The sequence below is a fragment of the Mobula birostris genome, chromosome 4, assembly GCF_030028105.1.
Source record: "Mobula birostris isolate sMobBir1 chromosome 4, sMobBir1.hap1, whole genome shotgun sequence".
Classification (NCBI taxonomy): Eukaryota; Metazoa; Chordata; class Chondrichthyes; order Myliobatiformes; family Myliobatidae; genus Mobula; species Mobula birostris.
The window spans coordinates 98030876-98058324 of record NC_092373.1 but is presented as its reverse complement, the minus strand read 5'-3'; the positions used below and the strand labels follow the sequence as shown (position 1 = coordinate 98058324).

At 44.1% G+C, this 27449-nt stretch overlaps 1 protein-coding gene across 9 annotated transcripts in view; it reads right to left on the bottom strand.

The window, feature by feature from the left end:
• Window positions 1–27449, bottom strand: part of cep63 (centrosomal protein 63) — a 123610-nt gene that overhangs the window by 17992 nt on the left and 78169 nt on the right. For 8 of the 9 annotated variants that reach the window (XM_072255842.1, XM_072255849.1, XM_072255841.1 and 5 more), the window contains 3 exons: window positions 24522–24653; window positions 23844–23937; window positions 8158–8355 (listed from right to left, as the gene is read on the bottom strand). In XM_072255842.1, coding sequence (XP_072111943.1) covers window positions 8158–8355; window positions 23844–23937; window positions 24522–24653 — 424 coding nt within the window. Of the gene's footprint in view, window positions 1–8157; window positions 8356–23843; window positions 23938–24521; window positions 24657–27449 lie in introns of all 9 variants that reach the window. The other variant, XM_072255847.1, reaches the window with a different exon arrangement.

Genomic DNA, 27449 nt, shown 5'->3' with positions numbered 1-27449 from the left:
TGGAGCACCAAAGGATTCGGTAGTGGGTCCGTTGTTGTCAACTACAAACGTATATCAACAATCTCGATGATAATGTGGTAATGTTGCTCTCTGAGAGGACAAATCAGGGTAGGACTTACATGGTGAGCGATAGGTCACTGAAAAGTGCAGTAGAGTAGAGGGATCTGGGAATACAGATCCATAATTTCTTGAAAATGGCATCACAAGTAGATAGGGTCATAAAGAAAGCTTTTGTCACATTGGCTTTCGTAAATCAGAGTATTGTGTACAGGAGTTGGGATGTTATGTTGAAGTTGTATAAAACACTGACGAGGCCAAATTTGGAGAATTGTCTGTAGCTTTGGTCACCTTGGTACAGGAGAAATAACTATAAGATTGAAAGAGTAAAGAGAACATTTAGAAGGATGTTGGCAGGACATAAGTATGATGCTAGCTTTATTTCCCTCTGGGAGTGGTGGTTAAAATAATATCTAAATGAATGCTGAAACTAGCAATACTTAGAAAGCTGTGAATCTATTGCCGGCAAACAGGATTTGTACTGATAGACACGTGATGGTCAGCATGAACATGACGGACCCATTTCTGTGATGTATGCCTCCAATGGCAAAAAAGGTAAAGCAGCAAGTAAAATCAAAGAAAACTCAGCATGTAAAGAGCAAGTGAATAATTGCAAAACCTACTTGATCAAAAAACCTAATGTAGGGGGTGGCAGTGAACATGGGTAAAGATTTTCATGAAAGTAAACACCTTCACTGAAGAGATGGATGTTACTGATGCTGTAGCCCCCAAAACTATTTTCACATTTTACTGTGTCATTTTCTAAATTTAACATACAATGAAGCAGGATTTTTGAGATTATCTATAAAATATTATGTATCATGTCAAATAAAATGAAAATTTCCAAAACCTGTCAACAAGTTTACTAAATTAAGAACCAACATTGTGAGGCTGAAAAAGTATTCATCTCCTTTGCTGTTTGTCATCTAAACCAACAATCTTGATGATAATGTGATAATGTTGCTCTTTGGGGGGACAAATCAGGGTAGGACTTAGGTGGTGAGCGACAGGACACTGAAAAGTGCAGTAGACTACAGGGACCTGGGAATACAGATCCATAATTTCTTGAAAGTGGCCTATTGCTCACTGTGCAAGTCCTATCCTAATGCTAACTTTCCTCAGGTGCAATACTGTGGAGAATCTTACCAACTCACCCAATTTGTTGATGTATAAAATTGGAGGATCACCTGGCTAAATATCCTCTCTCTGTGTAAGGTCCAACAGTACAGTAGATTTTTAACAGACCAAATGAAAATGAAGGCAAGAGCATTCAAGGAAAGTCAGAGAAATGATAATAGAGAAGCAGAAATCTGGGAAAGGGTACAAGACCACCTCAAAGGCAATGAACATACCTCTCACCTCAGTGCAGGCCATTGTAAAAAAGTGGAAAATATATGAACCCATAGTCCGTTGCCACTTCCAGCTGCCGGGGCCCCAGATGTCGATTGGGTCGGGCCCCGAAGCCGAAACTTAATCCCGGAGGGCCAGGCTCCTAACTGAAACAAGTCCGTGAGCTGAGTCACGGTTGCAGAGGCCTCCACTCCAGCCGAGCCTCGGGCTTGATTTCCGAGGTCGGTAGCGGAGGCCTCACTTCCGGCAGCAGTGGATGTCCACCAACTGGGCTTTACAATCGTCGTTCCAGGGAAGTGTCTGGGGCACCTTGAGGTCTCCGACGTCACTTCTGTGTGATTGTCTGCTCCGGAGAGGTGCTGGTCGGAATGGGCCGTGTCTCCAAGCTCGCCGGCACGGTAGCAGGCCACAGGTCTCCGGGAACGTGGTGGGCCTCGGACTGGGCTGGTCGGGTCCAGGTGCGGTCTGGAGTTTAAGAAGCAATTCTGGCGCGGTGATCTCCAGCTGGGTCAGTAGCTTCGCCAGGGTGTTGCTGATCTTGCTAGGTGTAGCAGATTGGAGGTTTAGAAGGGTTTCTCGGGTATAGGATAGTGTAGGGGGCAGTTTGCTCAGAAGGGCACGCACAGAGTCGCCAGTTATCGGCGCCATCTTGGTATCTAATGCGCAAGCCATAGAGAATGAGGTGGATGATCTTAAAGGGAGACTCACCTACTGCAGGGAGATGCAGAACTGCTGTGTATTCTGTTTCACCGAGACCAGGCTCTCCCCTGCCACCCCCGACTGTGCCATCCGACCAGAGAGACTTTCAATCCATCGGATGGACTGCATGGCGTCTTCGGGCAAGACGAGGGGAGGTGGTGTCTGCCTACTGATCAACACTGCGTGGTGCTCGGACACAGTGGCACTGACAAGCTCCTGCAGCCCCGACCTGGATCACCTGTCGATGAAGTGTCGTCCCTACTATCTGCCACGGGAATTCACCTCGGTCATACTGACAGCAATCTACATTCCCCCCCAGGCGGACATGGAGTCTACTCTGAACATACTGTATGCCAACATCAGTGAACTTGAGACCCAGTATCCGAAGGCTTTGCTCATTACAGCTGGGGACTTTACCCAGGCCAACCTCAGAAAGGCGCTGCAATAGTTATACCAACATGTCTCCTGCCCCACTAGAGGCCCGAATATACTTGACCACTGCAACACAGCAGTCAAGGATGCCTACCGTTCTGTCCCACGACCTCACTTCGGAAAATCAGACCATCAGACCGTACTCCTCCTCCCGGCTTAGAAACAGAAACTGAAGTGGGAGGTCACAGTATCAAAAGTGGTGTTGCATTGGACGGAGGAAACGGATGAGGTCCTCCGTGACTGCTTTGAATCAGTGGACTGGTTAGTATTCAAGGACTCGGCAGCTAACCTCGATGGGTATGCCTCAGCTGTCAAGGACTTTATTAGGAAATGCACAGAGGACTGCGTATCTCGCAAGACGATCCAGGTATTCCTTAACCGGAAACCTTGGATGAATTATGAGGTCAAGTCCCTTTTGAAGGCTAGAGCTGCGGCTTTTTGGTCCGGGGATACCAGTCGCTACACGGAATCCAGGCGTGAACTCCGGAAAGCCATTAAGCCATTAAGAGGCAATATCGAGCCAAGTTGGAAGCCCAGGCTAAACAGAGGGATGCTGGTAGACTATGGCAGGGTCTAAATAAGATCACTGGGCGCAGAGAAAAGGCTGGGAATATCGATAACTGTGGCGCTTCTCTTCCTGACGAACTTAATGTATTCCACGCAAGATTCGAACAGAAGAGGAGCATCCTGCTCCCTCTGGATGAACCGGACCTGGTGGCATTGAGATTCATCGTCACCGAGGAGGACATTAGAAGGGCCTTCCTGAAGATAAATCCAAGGAAAGCAACGGGCCCAGATGGCATCCCGGGACGGGTTCTCCAGGCCTGTGCAAGCGAGCTAGCTGGAGTGTTTGCTGACATCTTCAACTGCTCCTTGCTTCAATCTAAGATCCTCTCGTGTTTTAAGAAGGCAACGATAATCCCAGTGCTGAAGAAGAGCAAGGTGGCATGCCTGAATGACTATCGACCTGTGGCTCTGACATCAATTGCTATGAAGTGCTTCGAGAGATTGGTTATGGCACACATCAACCACAGCCTACCGGTCAACCTCGACGCTTTGCAATTCGCCTACCAGAGCAACAGGTCAACGGCAGATGCCATCTCTCTGGCCCTACATTCCTCCTTAGAACACCTGGAGAATAAAGACGCAAACTTAAGCCTCCTTTTCATTGACTACAGCTCTGCCTTTAATACCATCATTCCAAATAAACTGATTTCTAAACTCCAGAACCTGGGCCTTAGCACTCAGATCTGCAGCTGGCTCTTCAACTTCCTCACAGACAGGACCCAGGCTGTAAAAATAGGGGACAAGCTCTCCTCTACAATCACTCTGAGCACCGGTGTCCCACAAGGCTGTGTACTCAGCCCCCTGCTGTACTCATTGTACACCCATGTTTGTGTAGCCAAGTTTCCATCAAACTCAATATATAAGTTTGCTGATGACGCAACAATTGTAGGCCGTATCTCGGGTAATGATGTGTTTGAGTACAGAGAGGAAATTAAGAACCTGGTGGTATGGTGCGAAGACAATAACCTATCCTTCAACGTCAGCAAGACGAAGAAATTGGTTGTTGACTTCAGAAGGAGTAGCGGACCACACGACCCAATTTACATCGGTGGTGCGCAAATGGGACAGGTCAAAAGCTTTAAGTTCCTCAGGGTCAATATCACAAATGACCTGACTTGGTCCAACCAAGCAGAGTCCACTGCCAAGAAGGCCCACCAGTGCCTTTACTTGCTGAGAAAACTAAAGAAATTTGGCCTGTCCCCTAAAACCCTCACTAATTTTTATAGATGCGCTGTAGAAAGCATTCTTCTAGGGTGCATCACAACCTGGTATGGAAGTTCTCCTGTCCAAGACCGGAAGAAGCTGCAGGAGAGAGAGCGCGTGCCGCGCGTGCGCAGCCCTCCGGTAAAAAATGATATCATATCCGTTAGATAGGGGCCGTGGACAATTCTGACTTGAGGGAGACAGACCTGAAAGCACAGAGGAACATCTGGAGAAATTTCTGAAACGCCAGTTCGCTGCTGTTGTTGCTGCGCGATCGGGAATCTTTCGGAGGGAAGGCCTCAAAATCTCTGGCTTTGCCCGCTGTTGGCGACCAAGATTGAGGTCGAATCGTTCGGACAGAGATGGCGCTCAGTACTTAGTGTTGGAGAGCTGATCGGAGGCTCGCAGTTTTTGGATGACTCAGAGTCGGACTGTGGTTGGGAATGGCAGGGAGAGTTTTTCTTCTTCTCCTGTCTGCGTGAGATGTGGGACATTTGAGAGACTTATAACTTTTTACTATGCTCATGGACTTCTTCATCAAGTTATGGCATTGTTGCACTGTTGTAACTATGTGTTATAATTAAGTGGTTTTGTTAGTTTTTTCAGTCTTGGTCTGTCCTGTGTTTGGTGCTATCACACCGGAGGAAATATTGCATCAATTTCTTAATGCATACATTACTAAATGACAATAAAAGAGGACTGCGTGTCTTCATAATCTAAGATTGTGAACACGGCGCAGCACATCACACAAACCAATCTTCCGTCCTTGGACTCACCTTACACCGCACGCTGTCGGAGCAGTGCTGCCAGGGTAATCAAGGACACGACCCAGCCAACACACTTTTCGTCCCTCTTCCCTCCAGGAGAAGGCTCAAGAGCTTGAAGACTCCTACGGCCAGATTTGGAAACAGCTTCTTTCCAACTGTGATAAGACTGCTGAACGGATCCTGACCCGGATCTGGGCCGTACCCTCCAAATATCCAGACCTGCCACTCAGTTTTTTTGCACTACCTTACTTCCCATTTTTCTATTTTCTATTTATGATTTATAATTTAAATTTTTATTATTTACTATCGATTTGTAATCCAGGGAGCGGGAAGCACAGAATCAAATATCGCTGTGATGATTATACATTCCTATCAATTGTTTGGTGACAATAAAGTATAAACTATAAAGTATAAAGTATGTGCTGAGCTCATCTGTTTTTCCTACAATACTTCATGCATTGAAATATGCATAGCTCAGAACATTAGTCGCACCATGCTCAACTTTTTGATTCCTGACCTGTCTGAGATCTTAACATGTCTGCACACCCTCTCCATCATATGTCTGGCACTCTTGTCCTGTCCTATAACTTAGCACCTAACTCCCTGAACTCACTTTGAAGATCCTCTTCACTTTTCTGACCTACGTCATTGGTACCTACTTGGACCATGACCTATGCTCACCCTCCCACATAAGAATGCTGAGGACGCGATCCAAGATGTCAAGGACCCTGGAACCTAGGAGGCAACATATTATCTGGAAATCTCATTCCCATCCACAGAACCTCCTTTCTGTTCCGCTAACAAATCCGCTATCACCACAGCTCGCCTCTTCTCTACCCTTCCCTTGAGTCACAGAGCCAGACTCAATGCCACAGACCTGACCACTGTGACTTTCCTCTGTTAGGTCACCCCCCTGTCCTTGAATAGTGTCCACAGTGGCATACCTGTTGTTGAGGGGGAAGGCCACAAGAATGCCCGACACTGGCTGTTCAATCTCTTTCCCCTGACTGTCACCCAGTCTCCTGTGTCCTGCATCTTGGGTGTAACTATCCCTCTATATGTCCTATCTATCACCCCCTCAACGTCTCGAATGACCTGGAGCTCATCTAGTTGCAGTTCTAACAACAATTCCTTAACATGGATTGTTAGAAGCTACAGATGGATGCAGTTCCCGCAGGTTAAGTCATCAGGGTCTTCCTAGGCAGGAAGATCTCCAATTACACTATTTGAAATGCATTTAGACACGTATAGCTTAAACCAGTGGTCCCCAACCACTGGGCTGCGGACCGATACCGGGCCGCAAAGCATGTGCTATCAAGCTGCGAGGAAACGTTATGATCTGGTGATATGAGACGACATAAAGCGATATGGGTCAGTTGCACCTTTCCACATTCTCTGTCACGCCCACTGTTGAGCTTCAGCGCACGCAACGTCATTACGCAGGTGAGATCATTACCCACGCGGTCATCAGTCGGTATGAGTAAAAAACAAACGTCGCCTGAGAGTTTCTTTGGAAGAGCTGGAAGAGGACATAAAAGGCCTAACGACGAACATAACGCAGAGGCAGCTGAGGCAGAGACTGCAAAAAAAAAGAAAACTTCCTTCAACAGAAAATACGACGAGTTGTACATAAAATATGGCTTTATTGCAACCGGTGACTCGCACGCTCCAAGCCTCCTGTGGGTGATATGTGGAGACAAACTGTCTAATCGCTACAGAGATTTCTTTCAGGAAAAAAGTCACCACTGGCAGCACACTTCAGTGACGAGGAGTGGATAGCAAAACTCGCTTAACTGTGTGACATCTTCAACCTGCTCAATGAACTGAATTTGTCACTTCAGGGGAGAATGACAACTGTCTTCAAGTTGGCAGATAAAGTGTCTACTTTCAAAGCCAAACTGGAAATGTGGGGACGGCGAGTGGAAAGGGGCATATTTTACATGTTCCCAACATTAGATGGGATGTTGGGAGAGACTGAGGCTGCACCGTCTTTCTCACAGCTAGTGCGCGATCACCTATCCTCGCTGTCGACAGAATTGGAGCATTACTTCCCAACCGCAAATGACCCAAGACATGCAAGGGAATGGGTCCATGACCCATTTGTGAATGTCCCCGGTGAATCATCCATGTCAGCACGGGAAGAAGATCAACTACTCGAGCTTGCAAATGACAATGGGCTGAGAGATATGTTTGACATAACATCTCTGCCAGCATTCTGGATCAAAGTCAAGGCTGAATATCCTGAGATAGCCACGAAAGCACTGAAAACGTTGCTTCCATTTCCAACATCATATCTCTGTGAAGCAGGATTTTCTGCAATGAATGCAACGAAAACGAAACTGCAGAATAGACTGGACATAAGGAATCGATGTCTCCCATCACCCCTCGATGGGACCATCTTGATGCAGGGAAACAAGCCCAGGGCTCCCACTGATCCACCGATATTGGTGTGTTGCAATGATTTTATATGTTCATACGAGGAAAATATGCGCTGTGTGTTTAATATCGAAACGTTACTTAAAATGTTATGATGCTATTGAGTTCTAAGTGACTTATAATTGACTTATCACTGTATTCATGGGAGGAAAATATGCGCTGTGTGTTTAATATTAAATTCGTTAGATAAACCCTTTTAGAAACAAAATTGAGTGTATTATTAGCCACTTATAAGTGACTTATAGTTTCACCAATATTCTGGTCGTGATTAATAACAACCTCCCCCCCCACCCCTGTCAGCCGGTCCACAAGAATATTGTCAATATTAAACCAGTCCGCGGTGCAAATAAGGTTGGGGACCCCTGGCTTAAACCAATGCCTTCTAGTGCTAAACTCCCTTAACCTGGGAAAAGAATGTGACCACTCATTTAGCTATGCCCCCTCATGATTTTATTAACCTCTTTAATTCATTCCTCATCCTCGGATCAGGCAGCACTGAAAGAAATACAATAAAGGGGCTTTAGCCTGATAGTTAACTATGTTTCTTTCTCCACAGATGCTGCCTGACTTGCTAGAAAATTTCCAGCAAGTTCTACGTCTCCAGAATTTTAACTTCAAACAAATGACTGAGATTAATCAAAAACACCTTGATTTCTGTAGCCTTTCTGTCAGCTTTCTCCAGTTCACTCTGAAGCTGGCGTTCCACGTTGGAGGTGGCTACACTCATTTCTGCAATAGTTACATCACGCTGGTGCAGTTCCGTGGTCAGCTGTGAGATCTCCAACTTCATTCCCTTCAACTCAGAAAAATGTTGCTGCTCCACCAAATCCAACTGGTCTCTCAGCTGTTGTAGAAATAGAACATGGTGTCAATGGAATACAAACTCCCAATTCCCAGAGATGTTGCTTTCAAAGCCTCTAGTGGCTCAGATTCACTTCTAACCTCTGGTGTTGACTGAACATTTGCACTGTGACAGTGTAGGTTTGCCCCAGAGATTCCAATTCACCCCCATTTCCAAAAGACATGCAATATGGTACACTGGTCTAAGAGGATAGAGGAGCTGGTGAAGTGGGGGGGTGGTTGGCATGAGAGGGGTATCGGGGGGGGGGTGGTGAGACTGGGCGAGAGAGAGATTTAACTAGTATAAATAGGGGCTTGATAGTTGGTGCTGATTCATTGGCCTGAATAGCCTGCTTCCATTCCGCCAGACGCTATTGAACACAGCTCAGCTTGTGAAAGAACTGATAGAAACTTAAAAGTAAATATTACTGTGATGTAAATTGTACTTATAACCATATAACAATTACAGCACGGAAACAGGCCATCTCAGCCCTTCTAGTCCGTGCCAAACTCTTACTCTCACCTAGTCCCACCGACCTGCACTCAGCCCTTAACCCTCCATTCCTTTCCTGTCCATATATCTATCCAATTTAACTTTAAACGACAATTTACTTCCATTTTCTTTTTTATTAGTCCAAACCACTATAATAAAAGGGTAACACTCATAATCTACTTCCAAGCAAATTAATGTTAACTGCAAGTTTCCACTAAATCTACTTGTCTGCTTTCAAGAAAGCTCTTTAAAATAAACATTTATCTTTGTGGAGTTCAGAGATTTCCCCTAATTTTAAAATTTATTTTTAATCACTGATAACCAGTATGACCAGCAACCAATATTCTTTCGAGTTTTTTTTCATGTCATATCTGCTTTATGATGAAATGATTTTAGCGCAGAAGGCCTGACCCACAAGTATGGTCTTTCTTTCTGTTCATATGACAGGCCTACTGATCTACAATCACTGATCTTCTGACAGCTTCCCTCCAACCCTCCAGACCAGCAACTCCCTCACCCTGACAGAGTGTTAAAACCCCAAATTTCACATTGGCAACCTTTCTCCTTTTGCAGAGATTTCAAAACTAGCTGCAATTCCAGACAGAATTGCTCCCTCTGTTCAAAAGCAGTCCTTGTCCTTACAAATCAAACTTCTGGGAAAAACTCCATTAAAGATCAGATTCCACATGAACAATAAGTTAGATTTCCCTAATACATTATATCCATAGGGTTTAAAAATATCTCAAAGCTAAATGGCATTGACAGTTAAAGATTAACATAGTTGTGAGGAATCCTACTAAACTGATATACTGAGCGGTAAGGAACCTGAGATATTAGGACCAAGATCAGTGGAATTGCCTTGGAAGCCCTCGTGTAATGGCTCCAAATTACTATTGGTATCCCACACTAATTTTTGTTCCATTATATCCTCTTTCTTTGTCTTTATGTTGGCTTTGACTTCTCTTGTCAGCCACAGTTACATCACCTTGCCTTTAGAATAACATTTCTTTGGAATGTATCTATCCTCTGTCTTGTGAGTTATTCCCAGAAACTCCAACTAGAGCTGTTCTGCCTTGCTAGTGTTCCGTTCCAATCAATTTTGGTCAGCTCCTCTCTCATATCTCTGTAATTCCCTTTACTCTACTGTAACACGGATACATCTGACTTTACCTTCTCCTTTTCAAGTTGCACGGTGAATTCCTTTACCTTAAGCTCTCCAATTAATTTCAGTTCACTGCACAACACCTAATCCAGAATAGCTGATCCCCTAGTGGACTCAACCATGAATTGCTCTAAAAAGCCATCTTGTTGGCAAAGTACAAATTCTGCCTCTTGGGATCCAGCACCAACCTGATTTTCCCAATCTACCTGCACATTGAATCCACCTTATCGAAACAACACTCTTTTGACATCTCCATCTGCAACTTCTCAGCCCAGTCTACATCCTATTGATGTCCTGCTGTAATCTCTGACAACCCACCAGACTATGCACAACACCCCCAACTTTTGTGCTGCCCTTCTACTTCTTCATCCAGGTCATTTATAAAAATCACAAAGAGGAGGGGTCCCAGAACAGATCCCTGCAGAACATCACTTGTCATCGACCTCCATGCAGAACATGAACCATTTACCACCCCCCTTTGCCTTCTGTATGAGCCTTGCATGGGGAACCATATCAAATGTCTTACTAAAATCCATATACAGTACATCTACTGCTCTACCTTCATCAATGTGTTTTGTTACATCCTCAAAGAATTCAATCAGACTCGCAAGGCACGACCTGCCCTCGACAAAGCCATGCTGTCTATCCCTCATCAGATCATGTCTCTCCAAATGCTCATAAATCTGCCTCTCATGATCTTCTCCAACAACTTGAGCACCACTGAAGAGTCACTGGTCCATAATTTCCTGGGTTATCTCTTTCTTGAACAAGGGAACACAATCTGTAACCCTCCAATAATCTGGTACCTCTCCTGTTCCTATTGATGATGCAAAATCATCGCAAGAGGCTCAGCAATCTTCCCCCCACCACCACCCCCCGATACCCAAAGAAGCTTGGGGTATATCTAGTCAGGACCCAGCGAGTTATCTAACTTAATGTTTTCAAAAGCTCCAGCACATCCTCTTTCTTAATGTCTATATGCTCAAGTGTTTAAGTCATCCCCACAATTGCCAAGGTCCTTTCCCTGGTGAATACATTAAGTACCTCTGTTACTTCCTCCAACTCAATGCACACTTTAATATGATGACACCTGATTGGTCCTATTCTCACATGGCTCATTTTCTTGCTCTTCACATACTTGTAGAATGCCTTGGTCCCTTCTAGCTCTCCTAATTTCATTGTTAAGCTCCTTCCTGGCAACCTTGGAATTTTCTTGGGCTCTAACAGTATGTAGTTTCTCGAACTTTTTGTAAGCTTTTCTTTTCTTAATTAGATTTTCTACATCCTTTGTACACAATGGTTCTTTTACCCTACCATCCTTTCCCTGCCTCAATGGAACAAACCTATGCTGAATGCCATGCAAATGTTCCCTGAATATTTGCCACATTTCTGCCGTGCATTTTCCTGAGAACATCTGCTCCCAGGTTTCTGCCCAATAGCATCATATTTCTCCCTACCCCAATTAAATGTTTTACCAAATTGTCTGCTCCTATCCCCCTCCAGCACTACGGTAAAGAAGATGGATTTGTGATCACCACCACCAAAATGCTCTCCCACTGAGAGATCTAACATCTGACCATGTTCATTTCCCAATAACAAATCAAGTACAGCCTCTCCTCTAGTTGGCTTATCTACATATTGCATCAGGAAACCTTCCTGAACACACCTAACAAACTTAACCCCATTTAAACCCCTTGTTCTAAGGAGATGCCAGTCAATATTAGGGAAGTTAAAATCACCCATCACAACAATCCTATTATTATTGCACTGTTCCAGAATCTGCCTCCCTATCTGCTCCTTAATGTTTCTGTTACTATTGGGGGGCCTAAAAAAACACCCATAGTTGTTGATCCCTTCCTTTTTCTGACTTCCACACACACTGACTCAGTAGACATTCCCTCCATTACTTCGTCCTTTTCCACAGTCGTGATACTATCCCTGATTAGCAATACCACACTCTCACCTATTTTGCCTCCCTCCCTGTCCTTTTTGAAACATCGAAAGCCCCGGCACACTTATCAGCCATTCCTGCCCCTGAGACATCCAAGTCTTTGTAATAGCCACAACATTATAGTTCAACATATTTACATAAAACACGTTTTAAGTTCATCAATTTGTGATACTCCTTGCATTAAAATAGACATATCTTCAACCATCTAGATGAATGCATCTTTGCTCTATCATCTGCCTAACCTTCCCCACAAACTCCCTACAAGCTGTCTGTACTTGTTCGCCAACCGCCGCATCCTCTGCCTCTTCACCTTGGCTGCCACCCCCTGCAAATCTAGTTTAAACCATCGCCAATAGCATTAGCAAACCTCCCTCCCAGGATATTGGTTTCCCCTCCAGTTCAGGTGCAACCCATCCCACTTGTGCAGGTCACCCCCTTCCCCAAAAAAGGTTCCAATGATCCAAGAACTTGAAACCTTGCCCCCTGCACCATCTGTTGTCTTGGTGATCTCCATCATTGGTCCACTTCTTGCATAGTCACTCAGTTTTTAAGAATGGCCTGCCCTAGGCAGATTTACAGCTGTTCATATTCTTTCCTTTTCTGGATGATTGACATAACGATACTTGGAAATTTTCTTGTATCCATCTCCTGACTTGTGCTTTTCAATAATCTTTTCACTGAGTTCTTTGGAGCGTTCTTTTGTTGTCATGGTGTAGCTTTTGCCAGGATACTGACTTGCCAGCAGTTGGACCTTCCAGGTACAGGTGTATTTTTAGTATAATCAATCAAAACACCTTGACTGCACGCAAGTTTCCAAAAACAGGTCTCCATTTAACTAATCATGTGACTTATAAAACCAATTGGCTGTACCAGTGATGATTTGGTGTGTCATACTAAAGGGGGTGAATACTTGTGCAATCAATTATTTTTTATTTTATATTTGTAATTAATTTAGATCACTTTGTAGAGATCTGTTTTCACTTTAACACGAAGGAGTCTTTTTCTGTCGAACAGTGTCAAAAAAGTCAAATTAAAACCTCTGTGATTCAATGTTGAAAAACAATAAAACATGAAAACTTCTGGGGGGGGTGTGAATACTTTTTATAGGCACTGTATAACTTCCATCAGGGCCTTTTTACCCTTGCAGTTCCTTAGCTCTACTCACAACAATCCCCCTTCACCTTCTGATCCTATATCACCTCTGCATAATGATTTGATTTCATTGTTAACCAACAGAGCTAGCCCGCCCCTTCTGTCTACCTGCCTGTTCTTTTGAAACAATGTGAATCTTCCAGCTATGACCACCTTTCAGCCACAATTCAGGGATGCCCACAACATCATACATGCCAATCTTTAACTGGGCTGCAAGGTCATCTACCTTTTTCCATATACTGTGTGCATTCAAATACAACACCTTCAGTCCTACATTCACCTTTTTTAATTTTGTCCCCTTTTTACAGTGCAACTCAATCTGTTGACTACAATTTTGCCCTATGATCAGCCTGTCCTTGCGAGCAGTCTCACTACACACTGCTTCTGTAAACTAAGTGCCCCATCCTCAGCCCTATCAATCTGGTTCCTATCCCCTTAGCATATCGATCCTCCTCTAGTTAAGGTGTAACTCGTCCCTTTTGTTCCCCAGAACAGATCCTAATGATCCAGAAATCAGAACCCCCGCCCCCTGCACAAATTCCTCAGCTATGCGTTCACCTGCCAAATTATCCTGTTCTTATCCTCGCTGGCATGTGTCCCAGGCAGCAATCCAGAGAATACTACCCTGGAGGTCCTGCTTTTTAGCTTTCGACCTAGCTCCCCAAGATCTCTCTTCAGGACTCCTCACCTTTCCTACCTATATCATTCAGAGTCTGTCGTCACTCCATTTCTTGCCCTTCCATATCCAGCTGGCAGCGTTCGGAGCGGACAGTGGAATGAGAGGGTAACAGAGTAGTAGGGCTTTGGCTCAACTGGCTTGGGCGGTAACGGGACGAGGCGAGGTAGGTTTACCTGTGATAATTGTGGAAAGGAGGTATGTGTGTGAGGCCGGTGTTCTGTGCTTGGTGTCATATGTGGGAAGTCCTGGAGTCTCCCAAACTCCCAGACGGCCATATCTGCACCCAGCGTGTCGAGCCGCAGCTCCTAAGGAACCACATTAGGGAACTGGAGTCGCAACTCGATGACCTTCATCTGGTCAAGGAGAGCGAGGAGATGATAGAAAGGAGTTATAGGCCGGTGGTCACACCGGAGCCACGGGAGACAGACAAGTGAGTAACAGTTAGGAGAGGGAAGGGGAAGAGTCAGGTACTAGAGAATACCCCTATGGCTGTCCCCCCGAACAATAAGCACTCCTGTTTGAGTACTGTTGGGGGAGACAGCCTACCTGGGGGGAGCAACAGTGGTCGCGCCTCTGGCACAAAGTCCGGCCCTGTGGCTCAGAAGGGTAGGGAAAGGAAAAAGAAGAGGAAGGCAGTAGTGATAGGGACTCTATAGTTAGGGGTCGTACAGGCGATTCTGTGGACGGAGGAAAGAAACTTGGATGGTAGTTTGTCTCCCAGGCACCAGGGTCCAGGATGTTTCAGATCGCGTCCACGATATCCTGCAGTGGGAGTGAGAACAGCCAGCGGTCATGGTACATATTGGTACCAATGACATAGAAACATAGAAAATAGGTGCAGGAGTAGGCCATTCGGCCCTTCGAGCCTGCACCGCCATTCAGTATGATCATGGTTAATCATCCAACTCAGAACCCGATATCAGCCTTCCCTCCATACCCCCGATCCCTTTAGCCACAAGGGCCATATCTAACTCCCTCTTAGATATAGCCAATGAACTGGCCTCAGCTGTTTCCTGTGGCAGAGAATTCCACAGATTCACCACTCTCTGTGTGAAGAAGTTTTTCCTAATCTCAGTCCTAAAAGGCTTCCCCTTTATCCTCAAACTGTGACCCCTCGTTCTGGACTTCCCCAACATCGGGAACAATCTTCCTGCATCTAGCCTGTCCAATCCCTTTAGGATTTTATACGTTTCAATAAGATCCCCCTTCAATCTTCTAAATTCCAACGAGTATAAGCCTAGTCGATCCAGTCTTTCATCATATGAAAGTCCTGCCATCCCAAGAATCAATCTGGTGAACCTTCTTTGTACTCCCTCTATGGCAAGAATGTCTTTCCTCAGATTAGGGGACCAAAACTGCACACAATACTCCAGGTGTGGTCTCACCAAGGCCTTGTACAACTGCAGTAGTACCTCCCTGCTCCTGTACTCGAATCCTCTTGCTATGAATGCCAGAATACCATTTGCCTTTTTCACCACCTGCTGTACCTACATGCCCACTTTCAATGACTGGTGTTTAATGACACCCAGGTCTCGTTGCACCTCCCCTTTTCCTAATCGGCCACCATTCAGATAATAATCTGTTTCCTGTTTTTGCCACCAAAGTGGATAACCTCACACTTATCCACATTAAATTGCCATGAATTTGCCCACTCACCTAACCTACCCAAGTCACCCTGCATCCTCTTAGCATCCTCTTCACAGCCAACACTGCCGCCCAGCTTCGTGTCATCCGCAAACTTGGAGATGTTGCATTTAATTCCCTCATCTAAGGCATTAATATATATTGTAAACAACTGGGGTCCCAGCACTGAGCCTTGCGGTACGCCACTAGTCACTGCTGCCATTCTGAAAAGGTCCCGTTTATTCCAACTCTTTGCTTCCTGTCTGCCAATCAATTCTCTATCCACATCAATACCTTACCCCCAATACCGTGTGCTTTAAGTTTGCACACTAATCTCCTGTGTGGGACCTTGTCAAAAGCCTTTTGAAAATCCAAATATACCACATTCACTGGTTCTCCCCTGTACACTCTACTAGTTACATCCTCAAAAAATTCTATTGGATTCGTCAGACAAGATTTTCCTTTCACAAATCCATGCTGACTTTGTCCGATGATTTCACTGCTTTCCAAATGCGCTGTTATCACATTTTTGATAGGTAGGAAAAGGGAAGAGGTCCTGAAAACAGACTACAGGGAGTTAGGAATGAAGTTGAGAAGCAGGACCGCAAAGGCAGTTATCTCAGGATTACAGCCTGTGCCACATGATAGTGAGTATAGGAATACAATGAGGTGGAGGATAAATGCGTGGCTGAGGAATTAGAGCAGGGGGCAGGGAGCAGGGATTCAGATTTCGGGATCATTGGGACCTCTTTTGGGGCAGGTGTGACCTGTACAAAAATGACGGGTTGCACTTGGATCCCAAGGGGACCAATATCCTGATGGGGGGGTTTGCTAAGGCTACTGGGGAGAGTTTAAACTAGTATTGTTGGGGGGTGGGAACCGAACTAAAGAGGTGAATAGAGAAAGCTTGGAGACAGTGTGTGAGGGAGGATAGGCAGGTGATAGAGAAGGGTCGCGCTCAGACCAACAGTTTGATGAGTGTCTATTTTAACGCAAGGAGTATTGTGAACAAAGCGGATGAGCTTAAAGCGTGGATCAGTACTTGGAGCTATGATGTGGTGAGACTTGTATGCCTCAGGGACAGGAATGGTTACATCAAGCGCCGGGTTTTGGATGTTTCAGAAAGGACAGGGAGGGAGGCAAAAGAAAAGGAGAAGGAAGAAGGAAGTCTGAGAATCGGAGCTGGAGTGCGGCGGAAGCCATTTTGAATTTTTCATTTTTTTTCATCGGAGTTCAGAGAGGCGGGACTGCGCAGGCGTGTGACGTCGGGCAGTGAAACGCAGAAGATTTAAAAGGAACACAGCCGTATACAGCGGGCAGAATTGTTTGCGGGCTGCGGAGTGAGCCGGGAGCAGAGTGAAGACTTAAGGGCTTTGGCTCAAAGGGCTTAGGCGGAAACGGGCGAGGAAAAGAAGGTTTGGATTTCATTTTTTCCTGTTATTTGAGGAGAAGGGGAAGTATGAGTGTGAGGGCAGCTTGTTGTTCTCAGTGTCGGATGTGGGAGGTTCTGGAGTCTCCCAGTCTCCCGGACGTCCGCATCTGCGCCAGGTGCGCTGAGATGCAGCTCCTAAGGGACCGCGTTAGGGAACTGGAGCTGCAGCTTGATGACCTCGTGAGGAATTGATAGAGAGGAGTTACAGGCAGGTGGTCACACCAGGGCCATGGGAGGTAGACAAGTGGGTCACAGTTAGGAGGGGGAAGGGGAGGGGTCAGGTATTATAGAGTACCCCAGTGGCTGTGCCCCTTGAAAATAGGTACTCCTGTTTGAGTACTGTTGGTGGGGGGGACAGCTTACCTGGGGGAAGCAACAGTGGTCGTGCCTCTGGCACAGAGTCTGGCCCTGTAGCTCAGAAGGGTAGGGAAGGGAAGAAGAGGGCAGAAGTAATAGGGGACTCGATAGTTAGGGGGTCAGGCAGGTGATTCTGTGGACGCAGTCAGGAGACCCGGATGGTAGTTTGCCTCCCCGGTGCCAGGGTCCAGGATGTTTCTGATCGCGTCCAAGATATCCTGAAGTGGGAGGGTGAGGAGCCAGAGGTCGTGGTACCAATGACATAGGTAGGAAAAGGGAAGAGGTCCTGAAAGGAGAATATAGGGAGTTAGGAAGGGAGTTGAGAAGAAGGACCACAAAGGTAATAATCTCGGGATTACTGCCTGTGCTACGCGACAGTAAGAGTAGGAATGCAATGAGGTGGAGGATAAATGTGTGGCTGAGGGATTGGAGCAGGGGGCAGGGATTCAAGTTTTTGGATCATTGCGACCTCTTTTAGTGCAGGTGTGACCTGTACAAAGAGGACGGGTTGCATTTGAATCCTAGGGGAACCAATATCCTGGCCGGGAGATTTGCGAAGGCTACTGAGGTGACTTTAAACTAGAATGGTTCGGGCTTGGAAATCATATTGAAGAGACTAGGAGAGAGGAGGTTAGTTTCACAAATAGAGAAAGCTAGTAGACAGCGTGTGAGGGAAGATAGGCAGGGGACAGAGATCGGGAGCGCTCAGACTGAAGATGTAGGGGAGAAGGAAGAAAAAGATAACAAAGTTGTTTGCTCCATTCAGGATAAACAGAGAGTAAGAGGTGGACAGTTTCTTAAATGCATCTATTTTAATGCTAGGAGCACTGTAAGAAAGGTGGATGAGCTTAGATCATGGATTGATACCTGGAAATATGATGTTGTAGCTATTAGTGAAAGATGGTTGCAGGAGGGGTGTGATTGGCAACTAAATATTCCAGGATTTCGTTGCTCCAGCTGTGATAGAATAGGAGGGGCAAGGGGGAAAGGTGTTGCATTGCTTGTCAGAGAAAATATAACAGCAGTGCTCTGGCAAGATAGATTAGTGGACTCGTCTAGGGAGGATATTTGGGTGGAACTGAGGAATGGGAAAGGTGTAGTGACGCTTATAGACCACCTAATGAGGACCGAGAATTGGAGGAGCAAATTTGTAAGGAGATAGCAGATATCTGTACTGAGCACAAGGTTGTGATTGTGGGAGATTTTAATTTTCCACACATAGACTGGGAAGCCCATTCTGTAAAAGGGCTGGATGGTTTGGAGTTTGTCAAATGTGTGCAAGACAGTGTTTTGCAGCAATACATAGAGGTACCAACTAGAGAAGGGGGAGTGTTGGATCTCCTGTTAGGGAATGAGATAGGACAGGTGGCAGAGGTATGTGTTGGGGAGCAATTTGGCTCCAGTGATCACAATACCATTAGTTTCAATATAATTATGGAGAAGGATAGGACTGGACCCAGGGTTGAGATTTTTGATTGGAGAAAGGCTAACTTTGAGGAGATGCGAAGGGATTTAGAAGGAGTGGATTGGGAGAACTTGTTTTATGGGAAGGATGTAATAGAGAAATGGAAGTCATTTAAAGGTGAAATTTTAAGAGTACAGGATCTTTATGTTCCTGTTAGTTTGAAAGGAAAGGTTAAAAGTTTGAGAGAGCCATGGCTTTCAAGGAATATTGGAAACTTGGTTTGGAAAAAGAGAGGGATCTACAATAAATATAGGCAGCTTGGAGTTAATGAGGTGCTCGAGGAATATAAAGAATGTAAAAAGAATCTTAAGAAAGAAATTAGAAAAGCTAAAAGAAGAGGTTGCTTTGGCAAGTAAGGTGAAAATAAATCCAAAGGGTTTCTACAGTTATGTTAATAGCAAAAGGACAGTGAGGGATAAAATTGGTCCCTTGGAGAATCAGAGTGGACGGCTATGTGTGGAGCCAAACGAGATAGGGGAGATTTTGAACAATTTCTTCTCTTCGGTATTCACTAAGGAGAAGGATATTGAATTGTGTAAGGTAAAGGAAACAAGAAGGGTAGTTATGGAAAGTATGACGATTAAAGAAGAGAAAGTACTGGCGCTTTCAAGGAATATAAAAGTGGATAAGTGTCCGGGTCCGGACAAGATATTCCCTAGGACCTTGAGGGAAGTTGGTGTGGAAATAGCAGGGGCTCCGACAGAAATATTTCAAGTGTCATTAGAAACGGGGATGGTGCCGGAGGATTGGCATATTGCTCATGTGGTTCCATTGTTTAAAAAGGGTTCTAAGAGTAAACCTGGCAATTATCAGCCTGTGAGTTTGACGTCAGTGGTGGGTAAGTTGATGGAAAGTACTTTTAGAGATGGTATATATAATTATAGGGTCTGATTAGGAACAGTCAACATGGATTTGTGAGTGGAAGGTCATGTTTGACAAATCTTATTGAATTTTTTGATGAGGTTACTAGGAAAGTTGACCAGGGTAAAGCGGTGGATGTTGTCTATATGGACTTCAGTAAGGCCTTTGACAAGGTTCCACACGAAAGGTTAGTTAGGAAGGTTCAATCGTTAGGCATTAATATCGAAATAATTAATTCAGCAGTGGCTGGATGGGAGATGCCAGAGATTAGCGGTGGATAACTGTGTGTCAGATTGGAGGACGGTGTCTAGCGGTGTGCCTCAGGGATCTGTACGGGGCCCAATGTTGTTTATCATATATTTTAATGATCTGGATGATGGGGTAGTAAATTGGATTGGTAAGTATACAGATGATACTAAGATAGGTGGTGTTGTGGATAATGAAGTAGGTTTTCAAAGCTTGCAGAGAGATTTAGGCCAGTTAGAGAGTGGGCTGGAAGATGGCAGATGGAGTTTAATGCTGATAAATGTGAGGTGCTCCATTTTGGTAGGACTAATCAAAATAGGACATACATGGTAAATGGTAGGGCATTGAAGAATGCAGTAGAACAGAGGGATCTGGGAATAATGGTGCATAGTTCCCCGAAAGTGGAATCTCATGTGGATAGGGTGGTGAAGAAAGCTTTTAGTATGCTGACCTTTATAAATCAGAGCATTGAGTATAGGAGTTGGGATGTAATGTTGAAATTGTATAAGGCATTGGTAAGGCCAAATTTGGAGTATTGTGTGCAGTTCTGGTCACCGAACTATAGGAAAGATGTCAATAAAATTGAGAGAGTACAGAGGAGATTTACTAAAATGTTGCCTGGGTTTCTCCTGAGATACAGAGGAAGGTTGAACAAGTTAGGTCTTTATTCTTTGGAGCGCAGAAGGTTGAGGGGGGACTTGATAGAGGTGTTTAAAATTATGAGGGGGATAGATAGAGTTGACGTGGATCGGCTTTTTCCAATGAGAGTGGGGGAGATTCAAACAAGAGGACATGAGTTGAGAGTTAAAGGGCAAAAGTTTAGGGGTAACATGAGGGGGAACTTCTTTACTCAGAGAGTGGTAGCTGTGTGGAACGAGCTTCCAGCAGAAGTGGTTGAGGCGGGTTCGATGTTGTCATTTAAAGTTAGATAGGATAGATATATGGACAGGAAAGGAATGGAGGGTTATGGGCTGAGTGCAGGTCGGTGGGACTAGGTGAGAGTAAGAGTTCAGCACGGACTAAAAGGGCCGTGATGGCCTGTTTCCGTGCTGTAATTGTTATATGGTAATATGGTTATAAAAGAGGCGGGGGTGTGGCACTGCTTATCAGAGATAGTGTCATGGCTGCAGAAAAGCTGGACGTCATGGAGGGTATGTCTACTGAGTCTCTGTGGGCAGAGGTTAGGAACAGGAAGGGGTCAATAACTTTACTGGGTGTTTTTTATAGGCTACCCAATACTAACAGGGACATCAAGGAGCAGATAGGGAAACAGATCCTGGAAAGGTGTAATAATAACAGAGTTGTTGAGGTGGGAGATTTTAATTTCCCAAATATCATTTAGCATCTCCCTAGAGCAAAGGGTTCAGATGGGGTGGAGTTTGTTAGGTGTGTTCAGGAAGGTTTCTTGACACAGTATGTAGATAAGCCTACAAGAGGTGAGACTGTATTTGATTTGGTATTGGAAAATGAACCTGGTCAGGTGTCAGGTCTTTCAGTGGGAAAGCATTTTGGAGATCGTGATCATAATTCTATCTCCTTTACAATAGCATTGGAGAGAGATAGGAACAGACAAGTTACAAAGGCGTTTAATTGGAGGAAGGGGAATTATGAGATTATCAGGCAGGAACTTGGAAGCTTAAATTGGGAACAAATGTTCTCAGGGAAAGGTACGGAAGAAATGTGGCAAATACTCAGGGGATATTTGTGTGGAGTTCACCATAGGTACATTCCAATGAGACAGGGAAGTTATGGTAGGGTACAGGAACCGTGATGAACAAAAGCTGTAGTAAATCTAGTCAAGAAGAGAAGAAAAGCTTACGAAGGGTTCAGAGAGCTAGGTAATGTTGGAGATCTAGAAAATTATAAGGCTAACAGGAAGGAGCTTAAGTAGGAAATTAGGAGAGCCAGAAGGGCCCATGAGAAGGCCTTGGCAGGCAGGACTGAAAAGCTTGAGCATGTAGATAATAAGAAAGACGATGTGCTGGAGCTTTTGGAAAGCATCAAGTTGGATAAGTCGTTGGGACTGGATGAGGTGTACCCCAGGCTACTGCAGGAGGCAAGGAAGGAGATTACTGAGCCTCTGGCGACGATCTTTGTATCATCAATGGGGATAGGAGAGGTTCTGGAGGATTGGAGGGTTGCCGATGTTGTTCCCATATTCAAGAAAGGGAGTAGAGATAGCCAGGAAATTATAGACCATTGAGTTTTACTTCAGTGGTTGGTAGGTTGATGGAGAAGATCCTGAGAGGCAGGATTTATGAACATTTGGAGAGGCATAATATGATTAGGAATAGTCAGCATGGCTTTGTCAAGGGCAGGTCGTGCCTTACGAGCCTAATTGAATTTTTTGAGGATGTGACTAAACACATTGATGAATGAAGAGCAGTAGATGTAGTGTGTATGGATTTCAGCAAGGCACTTGATAAAGGTACCCCATGCAAGGTTTATTGAGAAAGTAAGGAAGCATGGGATCCAAAGGGACATTGCTTTGTGGATCCAGAACTGGCTTGCCCACAGAATGCAAACAGTGGTTGTAGATAGGTCATATTCTGTATGGAGGTCGGTGACCAGTGGTGTGCCTCAGGGATCTGTTCTGGGACACTTATTCTTCGTGATTTTTATAGATGACCTGGATGAGGAAATGGTGGAATGGGTTGGTAAATTTGCTGATAACACAAAGGTTGGGGGTGTTGTGGATAGTGTGAAGGGCTGTCAGAGGTTACAGCGGGACATTGATAGGATGCAAAACTGGGCTGAGCAGTGGCAGATGGAGTTCAGCCCAGATAAGTGTGAAGTGGTTCATTTTGGTAGGTCAAATATGATGGCAGAATATAGTATTAATGGTAAGACTCTTGGCAGTGTGCAGGATCAGAGGGACCTTGGGGTCTGAGTCCATAGGACACTCAAAGCAGCTGCACAGGTTGTCTCTGTGGTTAAGAAGGCACACAGCGTATTGGCCTTCATCAATCGTGGAATTGAATTTAGGAGCCGAGAGGTAATGTTGCAGCTGTATAGGACCCTGGTCAGACCTCACTTGGAGTACTGTGCTCAGTTCTAGTCGCCTCACTACAGGAAGGATGCGGAAACCATAGAAAGGATGCGGAAACCATAGAAAGGGTGCAGAGGAGATTTACAAGGATGTTGCCTGGATTGGGGAACATGCCTTATGAAAACAGGTTGAGTGAACTTGGCTTTTTCTCCTTGGAGCATTGCAGGATGAGAGGTGACCTGATAGAGGTGTATAAGATAATCAGAGGCATTGATCATGTCAGAGGCTTTTTCCCCAGGGCTGAAATGGATGCCACAAGAGGACACAGGTTTAAGGTGCTTGGGAGTAGGTACAGAGGAGATGTCAGGGGTAAGTTTTTTTTATGCAGTGAGTGGTGAGTGCGTGGAATGGGCTGCTGGCAACGGTGCTGGAGGCAGATACGATAGGGTCTTTTAAGAGACTTTTGGATAGGTACATGGAGCTTACAAAAATAAAGGGCTATGGGTAACCCTGGTAATTTCTAAGGTCCGAAGGGCCTGTTATTGTGCTGTAGGTTTTCTATGTTTCTATCACAGGTTCAGGCAAGAAGTGGACTGAAAACATACTCTAAAAAATCCAAAAGCTTTATGTACAACTTCATTGATCCCTACTGGAACATACATATGTCTGTGCAGCCTATGATACTCCGCACACCAAAACATTTTTACTGTGCCTTGGTCCTGTCAATGCAATGTGAACTCCTGTTTCCTTCAGAAGTTAACAGATAAAAATTGGGAATATGGGAATGAATGGATATCAAGTATTATCAGAGAAAAGTAACATTGAGTACATATCACAAACAAGTAAAATCCACGAGCTCTTCCAAGCCACTAAGTAATTTTGTTGTAGAATTGGCATGAAGTTTGTATATTAACAATATTATCAGAGGCACATTTGTAAATGTCTTCAAGAAGATTTGGAGCAGGTTATGTCAAGTTTCTAAACAAAGAAATTTATATGGTTAAATCTAAAATATTCTTAGTAAATCATTTAACCAACTAACAGACAAATAAAGATATACACATTCAATGCAGATTCTGTACCTTTTTCACATCTGATTTGCATTTATTATACTCCTCTTTCACCTGCTTCAGCTCCTCCTGTTTTCTGAAAATTTCTTGATTTGCAGAATCTAAGCTAATGAAAACATTTTATTTCAAGATGGATTTTGAGTCAACATATACATACAGGAAATTAACAAAATTATTTTTTCTCAAGACTTCAGCATTATGCACTGAGAAATCATCACTACAATCTATTGGCTTCATAAGTAATTTTGTTTAACAATGGTGTCACAGTTCAACATGAAACATTAATGATAAATTGAAGAATAGACTGAGTCCTCATTCCTCAATTATACTGGTCCTGTACTACAAATCAGCTTTCTGCCTACTATTAGGAATCATAAACATGTAATCTGATTAGTACAAGCTTCCCATCAAACAGAAACCAAAACAATGAAAAGAAATAACAATATTAGTAAACAGAAAATATCCGCAGGGCTGTAGAGAAAGAGCCAAGAAAGAGAACTAATATATGGATCTTTATGAGCCAACAGATAATACGATGGGCCAATTGCTCTCTTTCTGTCTAATTTGAATCTATGATTCTAGCTCAGGCCTAAAATATTTCCATTCTCGACAGAGAAATGAACAATAGCTTTGACAATAGTCAGCACTGTGTTCTTGCCAGTAGAAAGTTGAAAGCCATTTGCTATCTACCTATGCTGAAGGACTGTAACTTCATCCCTGAGATTCTTCTCATCTTGTAGGCTTGCATGGAGTGGGACCTCTTGAAGTTCAGTTTGGGTGAAAGGTGCATTATTGCACTGCTGCTTCAAGCTTTCTGACAACCTGCTGGCAATCACAAAAGAATTGTTAAAAAGGAGTCTGCACATTGTAACATGAATCTGATGCATTATATTTTATTTAGCTATGGAACGGGCCCTTCCGGTCCAACAAGCCACACCATCCAGCAACCTACCAATTTAAGTTTAGCCTAATCCTGCTGAAGGGTCTCAGCTCAAAACATCAACTGTACACTTTTCCATAGATGCTGCCTGGCCTGCTGAGTTCCTCCAGCATTTTGTGTGCATTTTTCAGCCTATTGAGTCTGCTCCGCCATTTCATCATGGCTGATCCCAAATCCCATTCAACCCCATCTACGCTCTCACCATATCCTTTGATGCCCCGGCCACTCAGGAATCTATCAAATTCTGCTTTGAATATACCCACGGACTTGCCCTTCACCACAGTCTGTGGCAGAGCATTCCACAGATTCACCACTCTTTGACTAAAAAAAAATTCCTCTTTACTTCTGTCTAAGAGGTCGTCCTTCAATTTTAAGGCTGTGCTCTCTAGTTCTGGATACCCTCACCAGAGGAAACATCCTCCCCGTATTCCGTTTATCTAGTCCTTTCAACACTCGGTATGTTTCAATGAGATCCCCACACATTCTTCTAAATTTCAGTTAGTACAGGCCAAATGCTCCTCCTATGTTAACCCCTTCATTCTCGGAATCATCCTCGTGAACCTCCCCCGGACTATCTCCAATGACAATAACTGCTAAGGAGCCAAAAACTGCTGACAATACTCTAAGTGCGGTCTGATTAGTGTTTTATAAAGCTTCAGCATTATCTCCTTGCTTTTATATTCTATCCCCCTTGAAATAACTGCCAATATTGCATTTGCCTTTTTTTTTTAACCAAAGACTCAATCATAAATTAACCTTCTGGAAGTCTTCCACAAGAACTCCTAAGTCCTTTGCAGCTCTGAAGATTGAATTTTCTCCCCATTTAGATAATAGTCTGCACTATTGTTCCTTATACTAAAATTCATTATCATACATTTCCCAGCCTTGTATTCCACGTCATTTTTTGCCCATTCTTGCAATTTGTCTAAGTCATCAATTCCATTATCCAAATATCTGACAAACAATGTGAAAAGAATCGATACCAATACGGACCCGAGGAACAGCACTAATCACCAGCAGCCAACCAGAAAAGGCTCCCTTTATTCCCACTTGCTGCCTCCTGCCTGTAAGCTATTCCTCTATCCATGCCGTACAGTTCCTGCAACGCCATAGGATTTTATTTTGTTCAGCAGCCTTATGTGAGGCACCTTATCAAATGCCTTCTGAAAATAACATCCACTGCCTTTTTTTTGTCTGCCCTGCTTGTTACTTTGCTGACCTGCAAACCATGCTGTCTTCGACTTATTTTATCATTAGTCTCCAAGTACCTCGAAACGTCATCCTTCATAATGGACTTCAACACTTTCCCAACCCTGAGGTTAGGCTAACTGACCTACAATTTCCTCTCTTTTGTCTTCCTCCCTTCTTAAAGAGTAAAATGACATTTGCAATCATCCAGTCCTCCAGGACCATGCCAGGATCAAGTGATTCTTGAGATATCATGACCAATGTATCCATTATCTCTTCAGCAACCTCTTTCAGGACTTTGGGATGTAGTACATTCGGTCCACGTGACATCCATCTTAAGACCTTTCAGTTTGCCTAGCACTTCTTCCTTTTTAAAACAATGGCACTCAATCCTGCTCCCTGACACTCACGGACAGCTGGCATACGGCTAGTGTCTTCCACAGCAAAGAATGAAGCAAAGTACTTATTAAGTTCTGTCCCTCACCAGCATCATTTTCCAGTGGTCCAATATCAACTCTTACCTTCCTTTTATTCTTTATATAACTGAAAACCCTTTTTGTATCCTGCTTTATATTATTGGCTAGTTTGCCCTCATATTTCATCTTTTCCCTTCTTATAGCTTTGTTAGTTGCCTTTTGTTGGATTTTAAAAACTTCTCAATCATCAAACTTCCCACTTACTTTTGTTACTTATATGTCCTTCCTTGGCTTTTATGCAGTCCTTAGCTTCCCTTATCAGCCACGGTTGCCTAGCCCTGCCATTCGAGAACAACTTATTCTGAGGGACATATCTATTCTGCGCCTTGTCAGCTATTTCCAGAAACTTCAGCCACCTTTGTTCCACCATCATCCCCTCCAGTATCCTCCTCCAATTCACCTGGGCAAGCTCCTCTCTCATGCCTCTGTAATTCCCTTTATTCCATTGCGATACTGATACATGTGACTTAAGCTTCTCCCTCTCAAACTGCAGTATAAATCAATCATATTATGATCACTGCCTCCTAAGGGCTCCTTTATGGTAAGCTGACTAATAAGATCCTGGTTATTACACAGAATGAGAATCAGTTTATTATCACTGGCCATGAGTCGTGAAATATGTTAACAGCAGCAGCAGTTCAATGCAACACATAATAGAGAAGCAAAAAGTAAAAATGAATAATTAAGTAAATCAAGTACAGTATATGTATATTGAATAGATTAAAAATTGTGCAAAAACAGAAATAATATATATTAAAAATGTGAGGTAGTGTTCATGGCTTCAATGTCCATTGAGGAATCGGATGGCAGAGGGGAAGAAGCTAAGCACCCAATCTAAGATAGTCTTTCAAGATTCAAAGATTCAAAAAACTTTATTGTCATTCTAACCATACATCAGCTCTGCAGGGCAGAATGAGACAGCGTTCCTCAGGAGCAGTGCAATCATAACATAACAAACGCAACACTAAATAATAAACATAACAATAAATAGTAAAACACAACAGCCACATGTCA